The 18,844-nt window shown below is 41.8% G+C and overlaps 1 protein-coding gene across 1 annotated transcript in view; it reads left to right on the forward strand.

The window, feature by feature from the left end:
- The window catches only part of LRP2 (LDL receptor related protein 2), a 197,737-nt gene that overhangs the window by 147,966 nt on the left and 30,927 nt on the right, over positions 1 to 18,844 (forward strand). The window contains exons 49-61 of the mRNA XM_082689243.1: positions 1,962 to 2,257; positions 3,316 to 3,832; positions 4,350 to 4,502; positions 5,019 to 5,189; positions 6,469 to 6,692; positions 9,297 to 9,474; positions 11,651 to 11,847; positions 12,546 to 12,791; positions 13,483 to 13,605; positions 14,609 to 14,728; positions 15,977 to 16,093; positions 16,801 to 16,917; positions 17,770 to 17,907. Of these exons, the coding sequence (XP_082545369.1) occupies positions 1,962 to 2,257; positions 3,316 to 3,832; positions 4,350 to 4,502; positions 5,019 to 5,189; positions 6,469 to 6,692; positions 9,297 to 9,474; positions 11,651 to 11,847; positions 12,546 to 12,791; positions 13,483 to 13,605; positions 14,609 to 14,728; positions 15,977 to 16,093; positions 16,801 to 16,917; positions 17,770 to 17,907 (2,597 nt within the window). The remainder of the gene's footprint in view (positions 1 to 1,961; positions 2,258 to 3,315; positions 3,833 to 4,349; positions 4,503 to 5,018; positions 5,190 to 6,468; positions 6,693 to 9,296; positions 9,475 to 11,650; positions 11,848 to 12,545; positions 12,792 to 13,482; positions 13,606 to 14,608; positions 14,729 to 15,976; positions 16,094 to 16,800; positions 16,918 to 17,769; positions 17,908 to 18,844) is intronic.

The raw sequence follows: 18,844 nt of genomic DNA on the forward strand, positions 1-18,844 counted from the left end.
GAGGGAAGCAGGTTTCCCGCTGAGCAGAGAGCCTGATGCAGGGCTCCATCCTAGGACCCTGGGATCATGACCTGAGCTGAAGGCCGAGGCTTTAACCCACTGAGCCACCCAGACGCCCCATGCTGTTCTATTTAGTACCATCAGTCTGAGATATATTCTGAAAACCTAGCCTTATAGTCTACAGAAGAGATTTCTATCAGTTCTTAATGTTCATCAGATTCTAGATTTTGTCTACTTCCTTTCTGAGCTCTTTCTTCACAATGCCATGATCAGTGTGATCTTGTAGATGACTTACCCCTGTCCTACCAAACCTTCACTGATTCTTTTCTTTGTTACTTATTTCCTCTTTTCTACACTCCTTTCCACCTTCCTTCCCCTTTCTCTCATCCTAGTTTTTTGTTTGGTTTCGGCTGAACTTTCAGAACTGCTTTAGCCAAGGGCGATGACAGAACAGAAAAAATACTGCTTCTCTGTAAACCTGAGCTACAGGTTCTAAACTAACTGCAGATTCTGTTTGCTTGGGGGTGCCACTAGCTGCTAATAAGAGACCTGTTCATGTGCACTTTTGCTTGCTTGGCACAATGTGTTTTCCCCTATTTGAGAGATGGTCAAGGAGATCATTTTTCCTTTTGACTTTTTTCTTCCTAGCTCATTACTGTTGCTGCTGAGGAATCTGGATAAGACTGAGTTGTGAGCCGTTTGCTGGAATAGTAATGTTCAATTATGTCCAAAAACCTTCTGATTTACTTTACAAACTGACTTTTTTTTTTTTCTTCCTTTTGAGTTGGATCTAAGCTAGAGGAAAAGAAAGCGTTTGTGTTTCAGATCATTTGGAAATGAGTTAAGCAGCTCCTGGGAGAACAAATGGGGCTGAACCAGCTTGCTCTGATCACAACTTTCTTTACTATTACACACACACATTTTGTTCTAAGTCACTTAGCCAGTGCCCTAGGTTTATGGATGGCATTGCTCGTTAGTGACCTGACCATAGATCAGTTATAAAACTGACCACATTCAGCTTTGGTACCTTGACGTCTTCTAATGCTAAGCCTCTAGGCCCTATGCCCTCCATGGTAAATCCTTTTATGAATTGTCAAGCACAAGCTTTGCCAATCCCTATCCAAGGTGCTTTTATACTTAATTCCTTGCTTGTGAATTCCATGATTCCTTTATGCTTATGTTTTGTTACTGGCAGCAGGAACCCCTTCAGTAATCATAACTTGCCAAGGATTTTGGAATAATGTAGAAAAGAAATAGCAGTCTGGCTTACAGAACTTCAGGGAACCTTATTGTCTTTGTGATGCCTGGGAATGTTAGGTCCCCAAATAGGACTAGGAAGTGCCTTGTTCCTTTGCCCACAGCCTTGCTGTTCTGCTGGTTCTCCGTCTTTCCAGCACCATGACTACTCACAGCTCATGGTGGGTGGCAGGGTATTACGATTAAAGGTGGAAGGAACAGGACAATGTAAACATTACTCCGAGCGGAAGATACATACATGTTCTTGGAGGACACATAGTGATCTTCCTATGTATAATACATGTTCATTTGGATGTGGGCACTTCTGTCATCTGGCTGCCTAGGAATTTGCCTGTGCCCATAAGTCATCTCATTGTCTCATGAACAGATCTGATGAACACCAGAACTATGAGTTTATGTTTAATTTGTTGACTGCTTAAAAAATGAATGCAGTTATTTTTAATATCTCTAGATTGCCATTTCTAATGGTAGCCACCAGCACCTGGAGAGATCATATAGAATGCTAAATATTAGATTCTTCTGGAACTGGAGATTGGTGGGGTAGATAGCGTTTCCAGGAGAGGGGGATCTAAGGACATGGGTAACTTTGTGACTGAAATGGTCGGCCTGACATTCAGGTAGACAGAGGAGGAAGCAAGGCCCTAAGCGTGTGATAGTTGGGACTTGTCAGCCTCTCCAGGAGTGGTACTGGTCTCATCCCACAGGTGTGACTGGCGCAATGACTGTGGGGACTACAGCGATGAGAGGGACTGCTCCTACCCCACCTGCAGCGAGAACAAGTTCACCTGTCAGAACGGGATGTGCATTTATAAGCAGTATATGTGTGACGGGGAGAACGACTGTGGTGATGGGTCTGACGAGCTGGAGCACCTGTGCCACACTCCAGAGACCACGTGCCCCCCTCATCAGTTCAAGTGTGACAATGGGAACTGCATCGATATGGTGAAAATCTGCAACCGCCTAGATGACTGTTTGGACAACAGTGATGAGAAAGGATGTGGTGAGTACAACAGAGGATTTGGGAAAAGGAAAACCGGGGAACTGAATGTGGTTTCTCAACACTTCATGACTCACCAGGACTTTTCCAGTTGTCCTCTAAGTAGAATGTTACCAGAAAATGACTATTGCTTGTCTTTGTTCTTTTCATCAAAAGGCAAGCGTTTCTTAGTATATGAAGTTAGTACACAAACATTTTTAGGCTAACTCATCAGTTAGGCAGTCATTACAGAAAATAGAAGATGAGTAGATTCATACCATTAGTAGCTAACACCATTGTTAAGCAGGACAATCACTTTGAACCCTTGAAACGACTTCTCTGAGCTCTCCCTCTACTAGGATTCCTTCCCCTGTTCATTTTCATCTTCAGGTGATGGGAGAGTTTTAAACTCCCTCTCACTCCAACCTTCATGGGTAAACCAGTTGGGCATTTATAAAATATAATTACTAGGAACATACTCTCTTCCCTATGTAGATAGTTTCTGGGTGAGCTTGGCCATGTGTCACAGGACCAGCCAGAAGGACACCCAGTGGACTGCTGGGTGGCTCATCCTATCTTGTGGGAGCCAAATGTATGCATCTCTTCCAGCTCTGTGTCCAGTGAGGTCACTCTGGTAACCTGAAATTGGCCATGGTATGAGAGTCACATGGCCAAAATGGAAGATGCAACAAATTACAGCATCTCCCTACCCCCGAGATCTGTTTTACCAGCACACCACTGGCCAGGCGCTTTTCTTCAGCTCTACTTTCTTCTCTCTCCTGCCATGTTACTTTTTAAATTATTGGTTACAAGGAGATTGGCAGCTGTAGGATTAGAAGGCAGACATAAGCTTGTTCATTATATTAGTTGTTAAAACTACTGGTGAAGGATTAAGTTGGGGAGGAAGTTGAGAAATAGGGAATTTTGAGTATCTCTGGCTTTTAGAAAACCCTTATTGTCTGTATTCTTTTAGCATGTTTCATTAATAAATTGGCTGTCCAGAGGGAAGCTTGACTTTGGACCACTCTGGTGGGTATATTGTGGACATTTTAGCATCTTTAATACCTGTCTTTTACTTACAGGCGTTAACGAGTGCAGTGACCCTTGGCTCAGTGGCTGTGACCAAAACTGCACGGACACCCTCACCAGTTTCTATTGTTCTTGTCTTCCTGGTTACAAGCTTCTGGCTGACAAACGGAGTTGCAATGACATTAATGAATGCAAGGAGACACCCTTTGTCTGTAGTCAGATGTGTGAGAATGTAATGGGCTCTTACATCTGTAAGTGTGCCCCAGGCTACATCCGAGAACCAGACGGAAAGAGCTGCCGGCAGAACAGTAACATCGAGCCCTATCTCATTTTTAGCAACCGTTACTATTTGAGAAATCTCACTACAGATGGCCATTTTTACTCCCTCATTTTGCAAGGACTGGGCAATGCTGTGGCCCTCGATTTTGACCGAGTAGAAAAGAGATTGTATTGGATTGATACGGAGAATAAAGTCATTGAGAGAATGTTTCTGAATAAGACAAACAGGGAGACAATCATAAATCACAGACTACCAGCTGCAGAAAGTCTGGCTGTAGACTGGGTGGCCAGGTAAGAAAACACTGAGGAGCTCTTTAAAAGTTGAAATGGTTTTAAAAAGAATATTATAACCAATAGAGGATTGAATCTAAGCTTGTGGCCATTATTCAGAGTTCCTTCATGCAGTCTCAATAATTCACTTAGACAAGTCTGTTTCCTTGGCTCTACCATTTAAACTGTGGTTCACAACACCTAATGCCTCTCCCTTCCACATCCCTGCTCCTCTAAGCCCTTACATTGCCTGGGAAGGATGCTTATGCTGCATTAAGAAAGTAAAGCCAGAATCCTTGTGTGAGGTGTGGCCCCAGAATTCCCTATGTGACAGTGGGAATTATAGCTCGCTCTTGAATCTTCTGCCTCTTTGCAGGGAAGTCCATTTCCTGTTTCCCCCACTGTTTTCTTGGGGGAAGTGCCTTCTAACAGTTGGCTTTGGGATTCCACTATAGCTTGGATAGGAAGTTCAGTGACTACTATATACTGTTTCCCAAGCAAAACATCTGTCGTCATAACTCCTGGCTTTCCATTTCAGAAAGCTCTACTGGGTGGATGCCTACCTGAATTGCCTCTCTGTCTCTGACCTTGATGGTCGATACCGCCGCAAGTTGGCTGAGCACTGTGTGGATGACAACAATACCTTCTGCTTTGATCATCCCAGAGGAATTGTCCTTCACCCGCGATACGGGTATTGTCTCCCTGTAATCCTGGGCTCTTCTCTCATGCCCATATTCTACCTCTGTCACCAAAAAGGCTGTTGACATAGTTATCTCAAGGCCAGTATCTTGCTGGGATTTGTCTTCTGCTCTTCCTAACTGGTAAATGGTTTAGTTGTAATGGGTAGAAGCATGGCATCCTCAAATGATATTCATCAGCTCTTCTGTTTTCTTTGCCATGACACACCATTTCACTTTTCAGGTTACCTGTTTTGGCTGCATGCAGAGAAATTGTAGTTAAAAACAAAATAACAAAAAACAACCCACCTTTACTGGACTCTACATGTCAAATCCACTGAAATGTCCAGTTAATTATGTTCATTCTTGAGCATTTCCTATACATCATCCCCTTTTAGATTATTTTCTGTCATTTTTTTTTTTTTTCCTTTCTGAAACAGTGTGTAGAATTCTGATTGGAGAAGAGTTATGTTTTTTGGCTACTGACTTTTTAAACTTCAGGGACTGACCTTTTGTGTTTCCTCCAATAGGCATGTCTACTGGGCAGACTGGGCTGACCGAGCCTACATTGGGAGAGTAGGCATGGATGGAAGGAATAAGTCTGTGATTATCTCTACCAAGATAGAGTGGCCCAATGGCATCACCATTGATTACACCAATGATCTACTCTACTGGGCAGATGCCCACCTGGGATACATTGAGTACGTAAATAGAACAGGATAAAGTGAACCAAGCAACTATTTATTCCAAATACTAGGACTTCTATTGCTAATGTGTTATTCCCATGTAGATTCTAACTGGTCTCTGTGTTAGAAGTCACTCTGAAGTCCTTTTCAACTAAAACTGCCTATAGGAAATACTTAACTCTGTGGTTATGGTATAGTAGAAAGAGTATGAACGTTGAAGCCAGATCCATCAGGTTTTTGTCCTGGTGCTTTTACTTCTTTTTTATTATTTTCCTGTAGAGAATAGACGTAGTAATCTCTCCTCTATTGCAGACAGCTTAGTCCTCAACTCATCTTAATTTCCTTGTCCTCCTTTTAAACTGTTCATTTCTAAAATTGAGATCTAATTGTCCTGTAACATTGGCCATGAAGGTCTTGAAGTTTTCCTATGGCTTCTATAAGTTCACATAAATTGTCATTTTTGGACAGCCTTTTCAATTTTTTATGGCTAGCATCAAATTTATTAGCTGCTAGCTCTCCCCACTTCCTTTTTGGATTTTAGGGGTCTAGTCTAAAATTGTAAAATATTAAAATACCAGTATTTTGACATAGACTCATAGAATGAGTGAGATATTGGAATTGGAAGGACTGGAAATCTGGCCATGGATGCTCTGTGATACCTTGAAATCAGAAAACCTCCTCTGGAATTTTAATTGTCTGGAAAAGTATTCAGAAATAGAGCCTAGGGCATGATTAATAATAAATGTGCTGCCACAGTAAGCAAAGTGAAGCCTGCAGGCCTGTACTCTATCTGAGTTGGCATATTCCTCGCATGTGACACCAAGAATCTTGGTATTTCCTAAGAACAGCTTCTCCTCAGAAATGTTCATGAAAAGGCAAAATTCCAGCTTTGTATTGCCCTCCTCTAATTTCTTCCAGTGACTTAGGAAACGAAAATGGTGTCCCAGGGATGTTGAATGGAGAACATTAATGGGAGAGGTTATAAGCCTCTAAGAGCTGAACCCGCTGTATGTCCAGCAAAGAAGCTGTGGTTAGGAATTAAGAGATGGTTGAACAACTGTGGCTATTACAATTCTTTGAGCATGGCTTTTTCAATTTTTGCATGTTTCGTTTAGTCCAAAATATGTTTTAAGCTTAGCTTTTGTTTTAATTAGAGTCTAGGAGTTTGGGGGAGGATCTGGGCTGTAGGTACCCTGAGAAGGTAGAATATTATTAATTGATTTGTCAGTGCATCTGTCCTTAATGTCATTGGAAGAAAGATTAGCTTGACTGAGTGACTCTTCTTCTGCCCCAGGTACTCTGATTTGGAGGGCCGCCATCGGCACACGGTATATGACGGAACGCTGTCTCACCCCTTTGCTATCACCATTTTTGAAGATACTATTTATTGGACCGATTGGAATACAAGGACAGTTGAAAAGGGAAACAAGTATGATGGATCAGATAGGGTTGTGCTGGTGAACACAACACACAAACCATTTGACATCCGCGTATATCATCCATACAGGCAGCCAATTGGTGAGTGTGTGGAAGTTTGGCCCAGTTGCTTTAGCTTCTCCGCATGCCGTTCTTATTTAAGAGTAAACATGATGATTTACAAAGAGAATGTTGTTAATGTGGTAATGTTTATTACGAAACATATGGGAAAACCTGCTTACAACTTTTTTTTCCCCCTTAACACCTGGTTTACTCTTAAAGATCAATCTGGGTTTTCATTTTTGATAAGAATTAACAGTTGTTGTGTTGCTATATTTTCTGAGCTGAAGTGACTGAAGTATTTTAAAGTGGGCCAAACCAGTCAGAATGGCTAAAATAAAACCTGTAGAAACAATAAGTGTTGACGAGGGTGTGGAGAAAGGGGAACCCTCTTACACTGTTGGTGGGAATGCAAACTGGTACAGCCATGTTGAAAACAGGATGGAGGTTCCTCAGAAACTTAAAAATAGAACTATGACCCAGAAATTGCTTTACTAGGTATTTATCCAAAGGATACAAACAGTGATTCAAAGTGGCACCCGAACCCCAATGTTAATAGAAGCAATAGCCGAACTACAGAAAAAGTCCAGGTGTTCATTGACAGATAAATGGATAAAGATGTATATATACACAATGGAATGTTACTCAGCCATCAAAAAGAAAGAAACTTTGCCATTTGCAAAGATGTAGATAGAACCACAGGGTATTATGCTAAACAAAATAAATCAGAGACAAATATCATGTGATTTCACTCGTATGTGGAATTTAAGATACAGATGAACAAAGGGGAAGGGTTAGAAAAATAAAATAAGATGAAATCAGAGAGAGACACAAACCATAAGAGATGCTGAACGCTAGGAAACACACTGAGGGTTGCTGAAGCGGGGGGGTGGGTAATCAAAGCATGGTACTGGAGTAAGAATAGACTTAAGATTGGAGAAAATAGAGTCCAGAATTCGATCCACACATACATGTCAAGTGACTTTTGACAAGCTTGCATTGTGTATCTTCCCTGTCCATGACTTCTGACTGCTCCTGGCAACCACTGGTCTGATGCCTATTGCTACGAATGAGATCTGCCTGTTTTAGATCTGCTTGTAAATAGACTCAAAGCACAAGGATTTCATAACTGGCAAGTCAAGGGCATAGTTTGATTTGGGCAGTGTTCAAATAACTAGATTAGGCATTAATCGATCCCTTGGCTCCTCCATCTTCTAGTTGACTTCACTCACAGTGTATATTCTTAAGTGGTGGCAAATATGGCCAACAGACGCTCCTGTACTATGTTCTTTCTTTTTTAAGATTTTATTGATTAATTTGTGAGAGAGAGAGAGTGCACAGAGGGAGAGTGAGAGGGAGAAGTACACTCCCTGTTGAGCAGGGAGCAAGATGGGGGCCTCCATCCCAGCACCCTGGGATCATGGCCTGAGCCGAAGGCAGACACTTAACAACTGAGCCACCCAGGTGCCCTGAAATAAAATCTTAAAAAAAAAAAAAAAAAAAAAAAAAAAAACTATCGTGATATTCCACTCCTAAATATTTAAGATAACATCCTTGAAAAATAAGGGCATTTCCTATGTAACCACAATAAATTATAACAAGAGATAAACAGTCATTCCCTAATACCCAGATTAATTCATTAAAATGATTGATTTAAAAGAAATGTTTAAAAGAAAGAGAATAATTATAGAACACAATTTAGTAAATTTCTATTTGAATATTAAATTTTGTGTGTTAAACATATGCTTGTCATCTGGAAGGTAATAATGTTAAGAGCAACACAGTGTTTCATTATATTTTTTTTCTTGTGAACTTATATTCCTCATCATGTAGTTAAAGCCATTTCATGATTTATAGATAATCTAGCAAAAGTTCAGAATTTACTCCAGAATGGATTTTTTTGGCCTCCTTTGTTGTGCTTTGTTTAAAATGGGGTAAGCTTGAAAGTAAGGAAAAATGAGAATTGGCAAAATAAAAGATACTCAGGGTCTCCCCCTACCCCGGAAGTTAATATTCTTTATATTATTTTAGTGAAAATTCGAATTAGGAGCACGTGGTTGGTTCAGTTGGTAAAGCATGTGATTCTTGATCTGGGGTCATGAGTTTGAGCCCCACGTTGGGTATAGAGTTTACTTAATTAAAAAATATATATACACGCATACATGTGTATCTATCTATATCCATCTATAAAGAAGTTCAAATTAATTTCCATCTACAAGTGGTGACCCAGTAAATTAGTAAAGATGCCACACAGTTTACCTGTCCATCTCATTCTTGGCCATACTTCTGTTGCCCATATTCTTAGAATGAGAGAATATAGCATCTGCTAGAAATTAAAACTGTTAGGTCTAGCCACATGAATGTAAGCTAAGTTTCCCATCCACTCTCCAAAGATGTTGAGAAACACATCTTTTCTAGCCCAGAACACCAGCGGGTATGTCTCACTTCTGGTTGCACATAGATCCGTTTTCTCAAAGCACAGCATTGCTTACACTTCTGCCATCTGTGCCATTTATGAATTTTGCGAAAAAGCGTGAAACTTTGGTATGATTTTTCTTACTGAGCGATGACTAGTTTAATGAGGTGGGCAATCAATTCATGTGTGTTCGATATTCTAAGTGAACTAACATATTTTCCTTCTACTAGTGAGCAATCCCTGTGGTACCAACAATGGTGGCTGTTCTCATCTCTGCCTCATCAGAGCAGGAGGAAATGGATTCACCTGTGAGTGTCCAGATGACTTCCAAACCCTTCGTTTGGGTACTCTCTATGTCTGCGTGCCCAGGTGCTCCAGCACCCAGTTCCGGTGTGCCAACAGTGAAAAGTAAGGCTTGCTCTTCCCTCTGCCCACTGCCTCTCCATCCCCTTGGATGGACACACACAGAACTTTGAGGGTCCAGGGGATGGGAGTTTCCTAATGAATTAAGATTTGGGATAGTTAATGTGGCTCATTTGGAATGCGTCAAGACACTCAAGTCTCCAATCTCAGATAATTTATTTCATGGATAGAAGCAGTTTGTTAAGCAAAATGTATGCAAGTATTTCTTTGTAGAGAAGGAGCTAGAAACTACGTGGTTTTTTTTTTTTTTAATTTCTAATAAATTGTCTTAGGTGTCAGGATCAAGATTGTATATGTGTACACTGAAAAGTGGCCCTTAAGAGTGGTAGAATTTCCAGTAAAGGGTCAGTATCCAAAATATCCAAACTTATAAAACTCAACACCCAAGAAACAAATAATCCAGTTAAGCAATGGGGAGAAGACATGAACATTTTTTTCCCAAAGGATACATCCAAATGGCCAGTAGACATATGAGAAGATGCCCAATACCACACATCGTCAGGGAAATTGAAACCAAAACATAATGAGATACCACTTCATACCTGCCAGAATGGCTAAGATTAACAATACAGGAAATAACAGGTGTTGACGAGGATGTGGAGGAAGGGGAGCCCTCCTACACCATTGGTTGCAATACGAGCTGGTGCAGCCACTCTGGAAAACAGGATGGAGGCTCCTCACAAAGTTAAGAGCTACCCTATGACCCAGCGATCACACTGCTAGGTGTTTACCAAAAAGATAAAAAAAGACTGATTTGAAGGAACACATGCACCGTGAAGTTAAAGCAGCCTCATCAAGAATAGCTAAATTATAGACTGAGGAATGGATAAAGAAAGATGTGGTATACATATGAGAGAGTATTACTCAGCCATCAAAAAAGAATCAAATGTTGTCATTTGCAGTGATGTGGATGGAGCTAGACTGTATTATGCTAAGCAAAATAAATTCGTCAGAACAAGACAAATACCATATGATCTCACTCATATATGGAATTTAAGAAACAAAACAGGTGAACCTAGGGGAAGGGGAAAAAAGAAAGGGAAGCAAAGCCTTTAAGAAACAAAACTGAGGATCATAGAGGAAGGAAGGGCAAAAGCAAGATGAAGTCAGAGAGGGAGACAGACCATAAGAGACTCTTAATCATAGGAAACAAATGGAAGGTTGCCTGGAGGGGAGAGGGTTAGGGGATGGGGTATTTCGGTGATAGACATTAAGGAGGGCACGTGATGTAATGAGCACTGGGTGTTTTATAAGACTGATGAATCACTGAACTCTACCTCTGAAACTAATACACTGTATGTTAATTAACTGTATTTTTAAAAAGACTTAGCTGTAGAGAACAAAATGAGGGTTTCTAGAGGGGTGGTAGTTGGGGGTGGGCTAAATGAATGATGGGGATTAAGAGGACACTTGTGCTGAGCACTGAGTATTATGTGTAAGTGATGAATCACTAAATGCTACTTCTGAAACTTACAGGTACACTATATGTTAACTAAATAGAATTTAAATAAAAATCTGGAAAAAATAAGTGGTAGAGTTTCTCTGTCTTTCACACTCATACACTGGCCTAGCTTCTTAGTATTATGCTGGAGGACCCAGGATTACACATTTACATCCACTTTTGATTATTTGTATCTGTTACAAAACATGGCCACAGTGGCCATAATCCATTGGTGACTGGGGGTACTGAGTCAGAGGGAGGAGACATTAACGCAAACCATTGCATTTAAGATCCAATGGCAGATTGTTTTGATGATTAAATAAAATACCTTAGATTAAGAATCTAGCATTTATTGATCTTGACCCAGGCTTTCAATAAATGTAAATGCCTTCTGCCTTCCCAACCAGTACCCACCAGTCTGTTATGTCACCCCAGCCGACAGTCCCAACCATTTCCTGCTACCAGAACCATAGCCCTACACACATAGTCCACTGTGTTCTGTGGCAGGAATGTAATCATTAGGTCAGAGCATTTTCTCAGCATGAATTTGGGTCTTAACAAACCTGGTCCATCTCCTCTAGTAATGTTTTCTCTGAAAATACACCACAGTAAAGGAGCTCATACGTGTAATTACCTGGAATTCAGTTTTGATGTCTTCTCTTCAGGTAGCCTCTACCCCCTGTGCTTTGCTAAGAGAAACACTGTGTTCTCTCTGTGCAGGTGTATTCCTATCTGGTGGAAATGCGACGGGCAGAGAGACTGCTCAGATGGCTCTGATGAGCCGGTGCTTTGCCCACAGCGCTACTGCCGGCTAGGACAGTTCCAGTGCAAGGACGGCAACTGCACCAGCTCACATTTCCTGTGCAATGCTCACCAAGATTGCCCTGATGGCTCAGACGAGGACCAGATTCTCTGCGGTGTGTTCAGTTACCGTCTTTGGCCCACTTCTGTAGTAGATTGTGAACAATCCTGATTCTGTGGGGATTTTCTGCATGTCCTAACCCCCAGACCAGTCCAGAGTCCTAGGAAAAAAGTCAAGAGCCCATCCTATATTTTTATGAGGTTCTTAAGATAGACTAGGGTCTCTGCAAGGCAGAGTGTTGAGGTAGATGGTGTGTTGTCTTTGGTGGTTTGGTGCCATGTGCTGTGCATGGAATCCTCCTAAAGAGTGAACACTGGGGGCCAAAGGAGGGCTTCCTACTCTCATTTTAAGGATGCTTATGTGATATTTGTTAGTGTTTCCATTTTTTTAAAAGCAAAGGGGGAAAACCCCCAAAACTGAAAACAACACATTGACAATAGCAGCAAACACAAAGTTTGAGAAATACTGTCCGTTAGGAGAATAGGGATGGGAGGTGGCCATCAGAATTCAGTAGGTCATCAGTGACACTATCTTTAACCCCTAATTCTGCATGCAAGAGAAAGATATTTAAGAATTTAGGAGTCAGTAATAGTCAAGTGAATAACTGACGTTGTCGTGGTATTGGCTGATAATAAGTGCGTTAGGACAAAAGTACTCTAAAAAAGAAGTTAGGATGAAGCTCTCGAAGATCCCTCCATGTAAATCAGGAGCATCTGTCCATAACACCTCGCAACCAAATGCCCCTCCCTGCAGAGCATCACCACTGCCAGTCCAACGAATGGCAGTGTGCCAACAAACGGTGCATCCCCGAAGCCTGGCGGTGTGACTCGGAGAACGACTGCGGGGATAACTCGGACGAAGATGTCTACAACTGTGCCAGTCGGCTCTGCCAGCCGGGCTACTTCAAGTGTGCTAATAATCACTGCATCCCTCAGCACTGGAAGTGTGATGTGGACAATGACTGTGGAGACTACTCGGATGAGCCCATGCCCGAATGCTGTGAGTTCTGCGGGAGGGACATGTGGGAGCACGGATGGGAAAGCAGGAGGACCCGTGTGGATTGCGAGATGACAGGGAAGCCCCTACTTCAGCCCCGTGGCACCCTCCGTCTTGGCTCTCCCTGCTAATTCTGGCACTTGAGGAAAGTATAGCTGTATGGTTGGCAGGTGGAACCAGACCTTGTTCCGAAAGAGGCTCATTCCTCTGTACTCTGGATATCTTAACTCTCCAAAATACGATCACAAGAACTTCCATTTGTGTATGTCTAGCATTTTCTCATTTGAGCCTCAGCGAAACACTGCCCAGTAGGGAATGTACATTTACCAATTTCCATTTTCCAGGTGAGGAAACTGAGGCTCACCTTAAGTAGTTGGTCACGTTTCTGTTGAGTGGTAGAACTGACACCCAGGTGTTTTTTTGCTTCAAGCCCAGGCCTTCCCCTCCTCCACCATCCCCCTGCCCCGTAGTTATTCCTGTAACACAAATGAAGGATACTTTGACAGGGAGGAAACTTAAGATGCTTTCTGCTCTGGGTAAGTAGATCACACCTAAAACAACACACGTGGCCAGAATCAATCCAGTTGATAACACGGTAATTGCCTCCTCAGCACCAGGTCCTTCATATGACAATGCGAAGGTGTCTTTTGGACTGAGCATTCAGTTCCAACTTTGCTTTTTCCTGTCTTTTCAGTGAGCCATCGCTGTGACAACCATACAGAATTCAGCTGCAGAACGAACTACCGCTGCATCCCACAGTGGGCTGTGTGTAACGGTTTCGATGATTGCAGGGACAACAGCGATGAGCAAGGCTGTGGTAGGAGGGGCTGCAGGGGTGTGGGGGAGGGGCAAGAGCCCGGAAGTGTCAGGTGCGCTCTGGGTGAGGAGAGTGCCTTTCCCATGTCCTTGCTCCTCCAATTACCTCTGAAAAAGCATCATCTATTGATCTTTCTAGTAACACGTTACTTTTTTTTTTTTTTAAGCATTTAGCAGACTTTGGGGGAGTTTAATTTATATCCTCTTAAATGAAATCCCATCCCCAGGAATGTTGGAATTGGGGAAGACATTATTAAGATACTAGGAACTTACATAATTTCTCCTAAATGCGGAATCGTTATTTGCACTTGACAAGTTTAAATTGTCTAATTTTATAGATTTATTGAAACTGATGGAAGCGGGTAGAGAAAAGATTTGATACCTATCTCTAAAAAGAATAATTCAAAATCAGAACATTTCTTATTTGGAGATTTTCATATTCCGAATGTCTCTCTGTCCGTATCTTCTACGAGAAAGCTGTTAAGTCACATTGGCAACATGGAAAGAACTTAGGGACAGAAGGTCAAATGAATTAATAGAATCTGTCAAGATTAGCCATACACTTCAACTGGAAACCTGAATGTCTGTGAGTGCATGTTGGGTTTAGTTGGCAGAAAGGCAGATAATGGGTTATTTTAACACTGAATTTAATAACACTGAATTTAACCAACTGAAGGCAGTGAGATGGAAATGTTCTGTTAGCATCACTTAATCTTCCTCTCCAGGTCTTTGTTGCAAATTAGAAGCCAGATGCCAATTCATTTTTTGAGCAGTTTCTCCAAAAAAGAATGAATCTAGTTTAAAGCAGTTTAAAGTTGAAGTAGGATAGGTTCAGGTTGGCCAAAAGAGGAATATTGACTGTGAATGCTGCTAGCATTCCTCTCTCTGGAAGCTTTGAGAATATGGGAGCATAATTCTCCAGTTGTCTCACAAGAAAGCCAGTGCCACCTTGGCGTTTCTTGACCTCCAGCTTCTGAAGTCTTTGCAATGACTGTGCTTTGTAGAGGAGAGGACGTGCAAACCTTCCGGGGAATTTCGCTGTAATAATCACCACTGTATCCCTCTTCGCTGGAGGTGTGATGGGCACGATGACTGTGGAGATCACTCAGATGAGGAGAACTGTGGTGAGTGTTCATGGTTCTCCTGTCTTTATGTGCTGCCAGAGTTGTGCTTTCTGTTCTTCGCCCATAATTCAGTTCTCTATGCCATTCATCCTAAATGGGTAGGGTGACAATTACCTAATTGCTTGCATTCTCCTGACTAGTACATTTCCACTTTTTCTTTGACTAAAGACAGAAACATTTCCCTTTAAGATGCTTATAATGAAGTTTTGGGAGAAGGGTGTTTACCCAAGTATATGTTTTGTTTGTTTAGTTTGTTTATATCTAACTTTTTTTCTAAAAAGAGTGTGAGGTGACTTGTAATACAGGACAATTACAGTAAGATAAAGAATAGAAACAAAAAAATAAGGACCAAGAGAAGTTCTAGAAGCAAAGGTGCTAACCCAAAGAATTTGCTTCTTAAGTGCTTGCCTCAAAATGGTCTTAGTAGCAGAGGAAAGAGATCTTGTATTTAGGATTGTCCTCCCCTCTCCGCCCACCCCAGAATGTCTGACTATTTTAGGAGGGCTAGTGATTAAATGACAGGTCAGGCTTTAGTTTCTTTCTCCCATTGAAGGTGCTGACTATAAGGAATTGGACAGGGAGGTCAAGGATAAGAAGCCAAAGATTTGGGTCACATCAAACTAGATAGTCCTGAGTAATTGGATATATTACCCTGCTCTAAACATAGGTCACTGATTCATGTATATGTCAATTTCAGATCAATTAATATGGAATACGTTCTTTTTTTTTTTTTAAGTAGGCTCCCAATGTGAGGCTTGAACTCACAAGCCCAAGATTAAGAGTCTCATTCTCTACCAGCTGAACCAGCTAGGTGCCCTGTAATATGCAATACATGATAACTTTAGTCACTTTTTGGAAGTAAGAAAGGATTGCCACTTTCCATAAGCAGTTGAGGAAATATATCAGTTGACTAAAACTCAAGACAAAAGTGTGATCCAGTGGAATTTTAAATTTGAGAAAGTTAATGTTTAATCCTATAGGAGGTTATCTAGACTATCATGAAAGCAACAATTATCTTACAAGTAAATCACCTTTGGAGAAAACGCTTAATAAAGGCCCTTCTTCACATTCTTAACATTGAGGTAGAAGGTCTAGTTTTGGAGGACACGTAGTCTGCCTGCCCAAGGAGATGGCTAGGACTCGGGACACAGGCGTGCCGGCATGCTGAGGATACTCAGGCCCTCACCAGTTTGTCTTCTGTGTATGATTCCTGGTTCCCACTGATGGCTGGGTGGCTTTCCTTTGCAGTCCCCCGGGAGTGCTCGGAGAGTGAATTTCGATGTGCTGATCACAGCTGCATTCCCTCTCGATGGGTCTGTGACCATAACAACGACTGTGGCGACAACTCGGATGAGCAGGACTGTGGTAACTGTCGGGTCTTTCAGAGGCTTACCACGGGGTGTAGTACCAGAGTCGGCATAGTTAACAGAAGAAAGGACTTCAAGTGAGAGTTCGTATGTTTTTTTAAGAGTAAAACAATTTTTTTATACTTTGTGTAATACATAAGCCTTCCCAGAGCGCAGTACCTTCCCCTCTGTATTTTCTATGCTTTATTCTTATAGTAGTCTTAACTTGTAATAGGCGAAAAAGGGCAAGAAATTGTTGAAAATCTCATTTTACCTTAAATATTTCCTAGGAGCAGACTTGAATCTGCATTGTTCTTACAAACGACAACAACAAAAGCATTCATTTTTCCTACTGTTCCCTGAAAGTGTCTGTGGGGGATATATTTCTGTAGCTCCATGGTGTAGGGGTCAGGGGCATTAGACCAGGAATCATAACCCCCAAGTGACTTTTATAGCTCTTGACTCATTAAGGGTTGGGTCTAGGAATTCAGGTTTCCGAGAAAATGCTAGAGATTATGTAATAGGGGAGAGAGAGGTACTTCCATTTCCATATGTTGAATGTGGTTTTGGTGCACTTTTTCCTTTTCTAGACACAGCTGTGCATTTGCCGTGCACTAGTCATAGGGTTTGGATAGGAATGGGATGAAGTCGTTAGTTCGTTAGTCTGTTCCCCAGACCTGTCTGAGAAGAACGAGACCTTTTGGAATGACAGTCTTTTCTCTCCAGAGATGAAGACGTGCCAGCCTAGGTATTTTCAGTGTCAGAGTGGACACTGTGTGCCTGAGCAGTCGACTTGTGATGGAGTGGCTGACTGTCTAGATGCCTCCGATGAAGCTGCTTGTCGTAAGTGTCTGGGCCCCCAGGGCCCTGATCATCTGAAATGCAGCAGATGGCCTTTTAGACCCCACCTCTCTAGCAGCCACCACTTCTTAAATGGCTAGGATGCAGGGATTTTCTCCTTGGCGCTCATTGGTAATTACCAGTTCACTTAGGGGTCTGAGTCATCATACCCAAATAGTCCTAGTAGTCATTCAGATGCATTTAATTAACCATATTTTAAATAGAGAATATAGTAAATATCTGTGCTAACAAAAATACTATCACCTGCAATACAAATTCATTGATTGAAAAAAAAAACCCACCTCAGGTGAACGAGAACATTCAAGCAGTAAATAGATGGGTATAAAAAACTTGGATTGGGGGTATTAGAACGTACTGAATTGACAGCATTAACACCTTTCTGAATTGTGTGATGGCATATAAAAAGCTTAAAAATGAAGGTCAGTATGATCATTCACAATCTTTATGAATCACTGAATAAATATGGACTGGTTTTGATGATCTGTGATGGGTATTGTTAAGGATGTAGTTGCTACATCTTAAATCCTGGTTTCAGAGAAACTATATAAATGGATGATGGATAGGGCCAATGCTGACACAGCTGAAGAGGTGCCCTTGCCTATGAAGAGGAAGTCCAGTGCCATCCGCAGAATGACTCATGTCTTTGAAAACTGGGGTGGGACAACGGTCCTGAAGAGGTAGTCCATCACAATTTCAGGCAGTGGAAGATGACAGTCCATCTCGAATAAGGAAGACAGGCTGTCATGGAAAGAGTTACGGGACGAATAACAGCCTACCTTTTCAAAACTTGTTACTTTTTCTAACAATTGGAATCTGTCTCCTCTCTACCAACAGCCACTCGCTTCCCCAATGGTGCGTATTGCTCAGCGACTATGTTCGAATGTAAAAATCACGTGTGCATCCCGTCACCTTGGAAATGTGATGGCGATAACGACTGTGGCGATGGTTCTGATGAGGAACTTCACCTGTGCCGTAAGAGGGAGATGAAGGGCGGGTTTGGGAGTGGTGTCATCTGGCAAAATCTCAATGCTTTTTCCATGGGGTGTGTGATGCCAGAGGCCAGTTGGACAATGTTTGAAAACTGGATGCATTTTACTTGGTCTTCTTTCCCAGTTCGTTGTTTGGAACATGGGAATGTTAGAATGTTAGACAGACATTCATCCCTATCCTTTTTAGCCCAGGGATTGGACAAAAATGCCACATCAGTATTTCCTTCCCTTCAGAGCACTTTAATTAGGGTCCATTATATTTTCACAGCAGCATCTCCACATTTTCTTGCCATATCTTTTCTTGTTAAGAACTAACCCTGTTTTGTTTCGCTTTTAACTTGATGGATCTTGAAAAATACCTTCACCCTGTGGAACTTAGTACTTAAGTACTTAGGAAGTTGCTCCCTCAATGAGATAAAGTGCCTGCAGCCCCATTAAAAAGTGGAGAGGCAGAGACACAGCCCCATTAAAAAGCGACTAGCACTGTTTTATAATGTGCGCACATCTTTCACAACAAAGAATTTCTGCAACAGTTCTGTTAACAGTACTTCTAAGAATCAGCTCTTAGGTCTGACTTTTTTGTCCCCAGCCGATCTTATCATGAGTTTCTGCTTTTGTTCCTGTGTGTGATGCAAAGGCAGAAGGAGAAATCAGATAGCCAAAGCCTTCCATGTGGAAGACATGTGTATGTTGAGATTACCCAATCTCTGGGGCCTGCACAGAGGACAAGTAAGGGACCTGGGTTCTACCTTTGGGTTCCACCTTTGGGTTCCTCACAGGTGCATAAGCATCAGCTAGAAGTTTAACTCTGGACAACAAGATGAGTCAGAGGTCAGTTGTGCAATAGCAACTTTTAAATGTAAGAGGTAAGGACATTCAGGAAGGAAAGTCTGTCACCGTGTGAAATTTCATGCTCTGGA

Source organism: Mustela nivalis (assembly GCF_964662115.1).
Source record: "Mustela nivalis genome assembly, chromosome: 11".
NCBI classification, from domain to species: Eukaryota; Metazoa; Chordata; class Mammalia; order Carnivora; family Mustelidae; genus Mustela; species Mustela nivalis.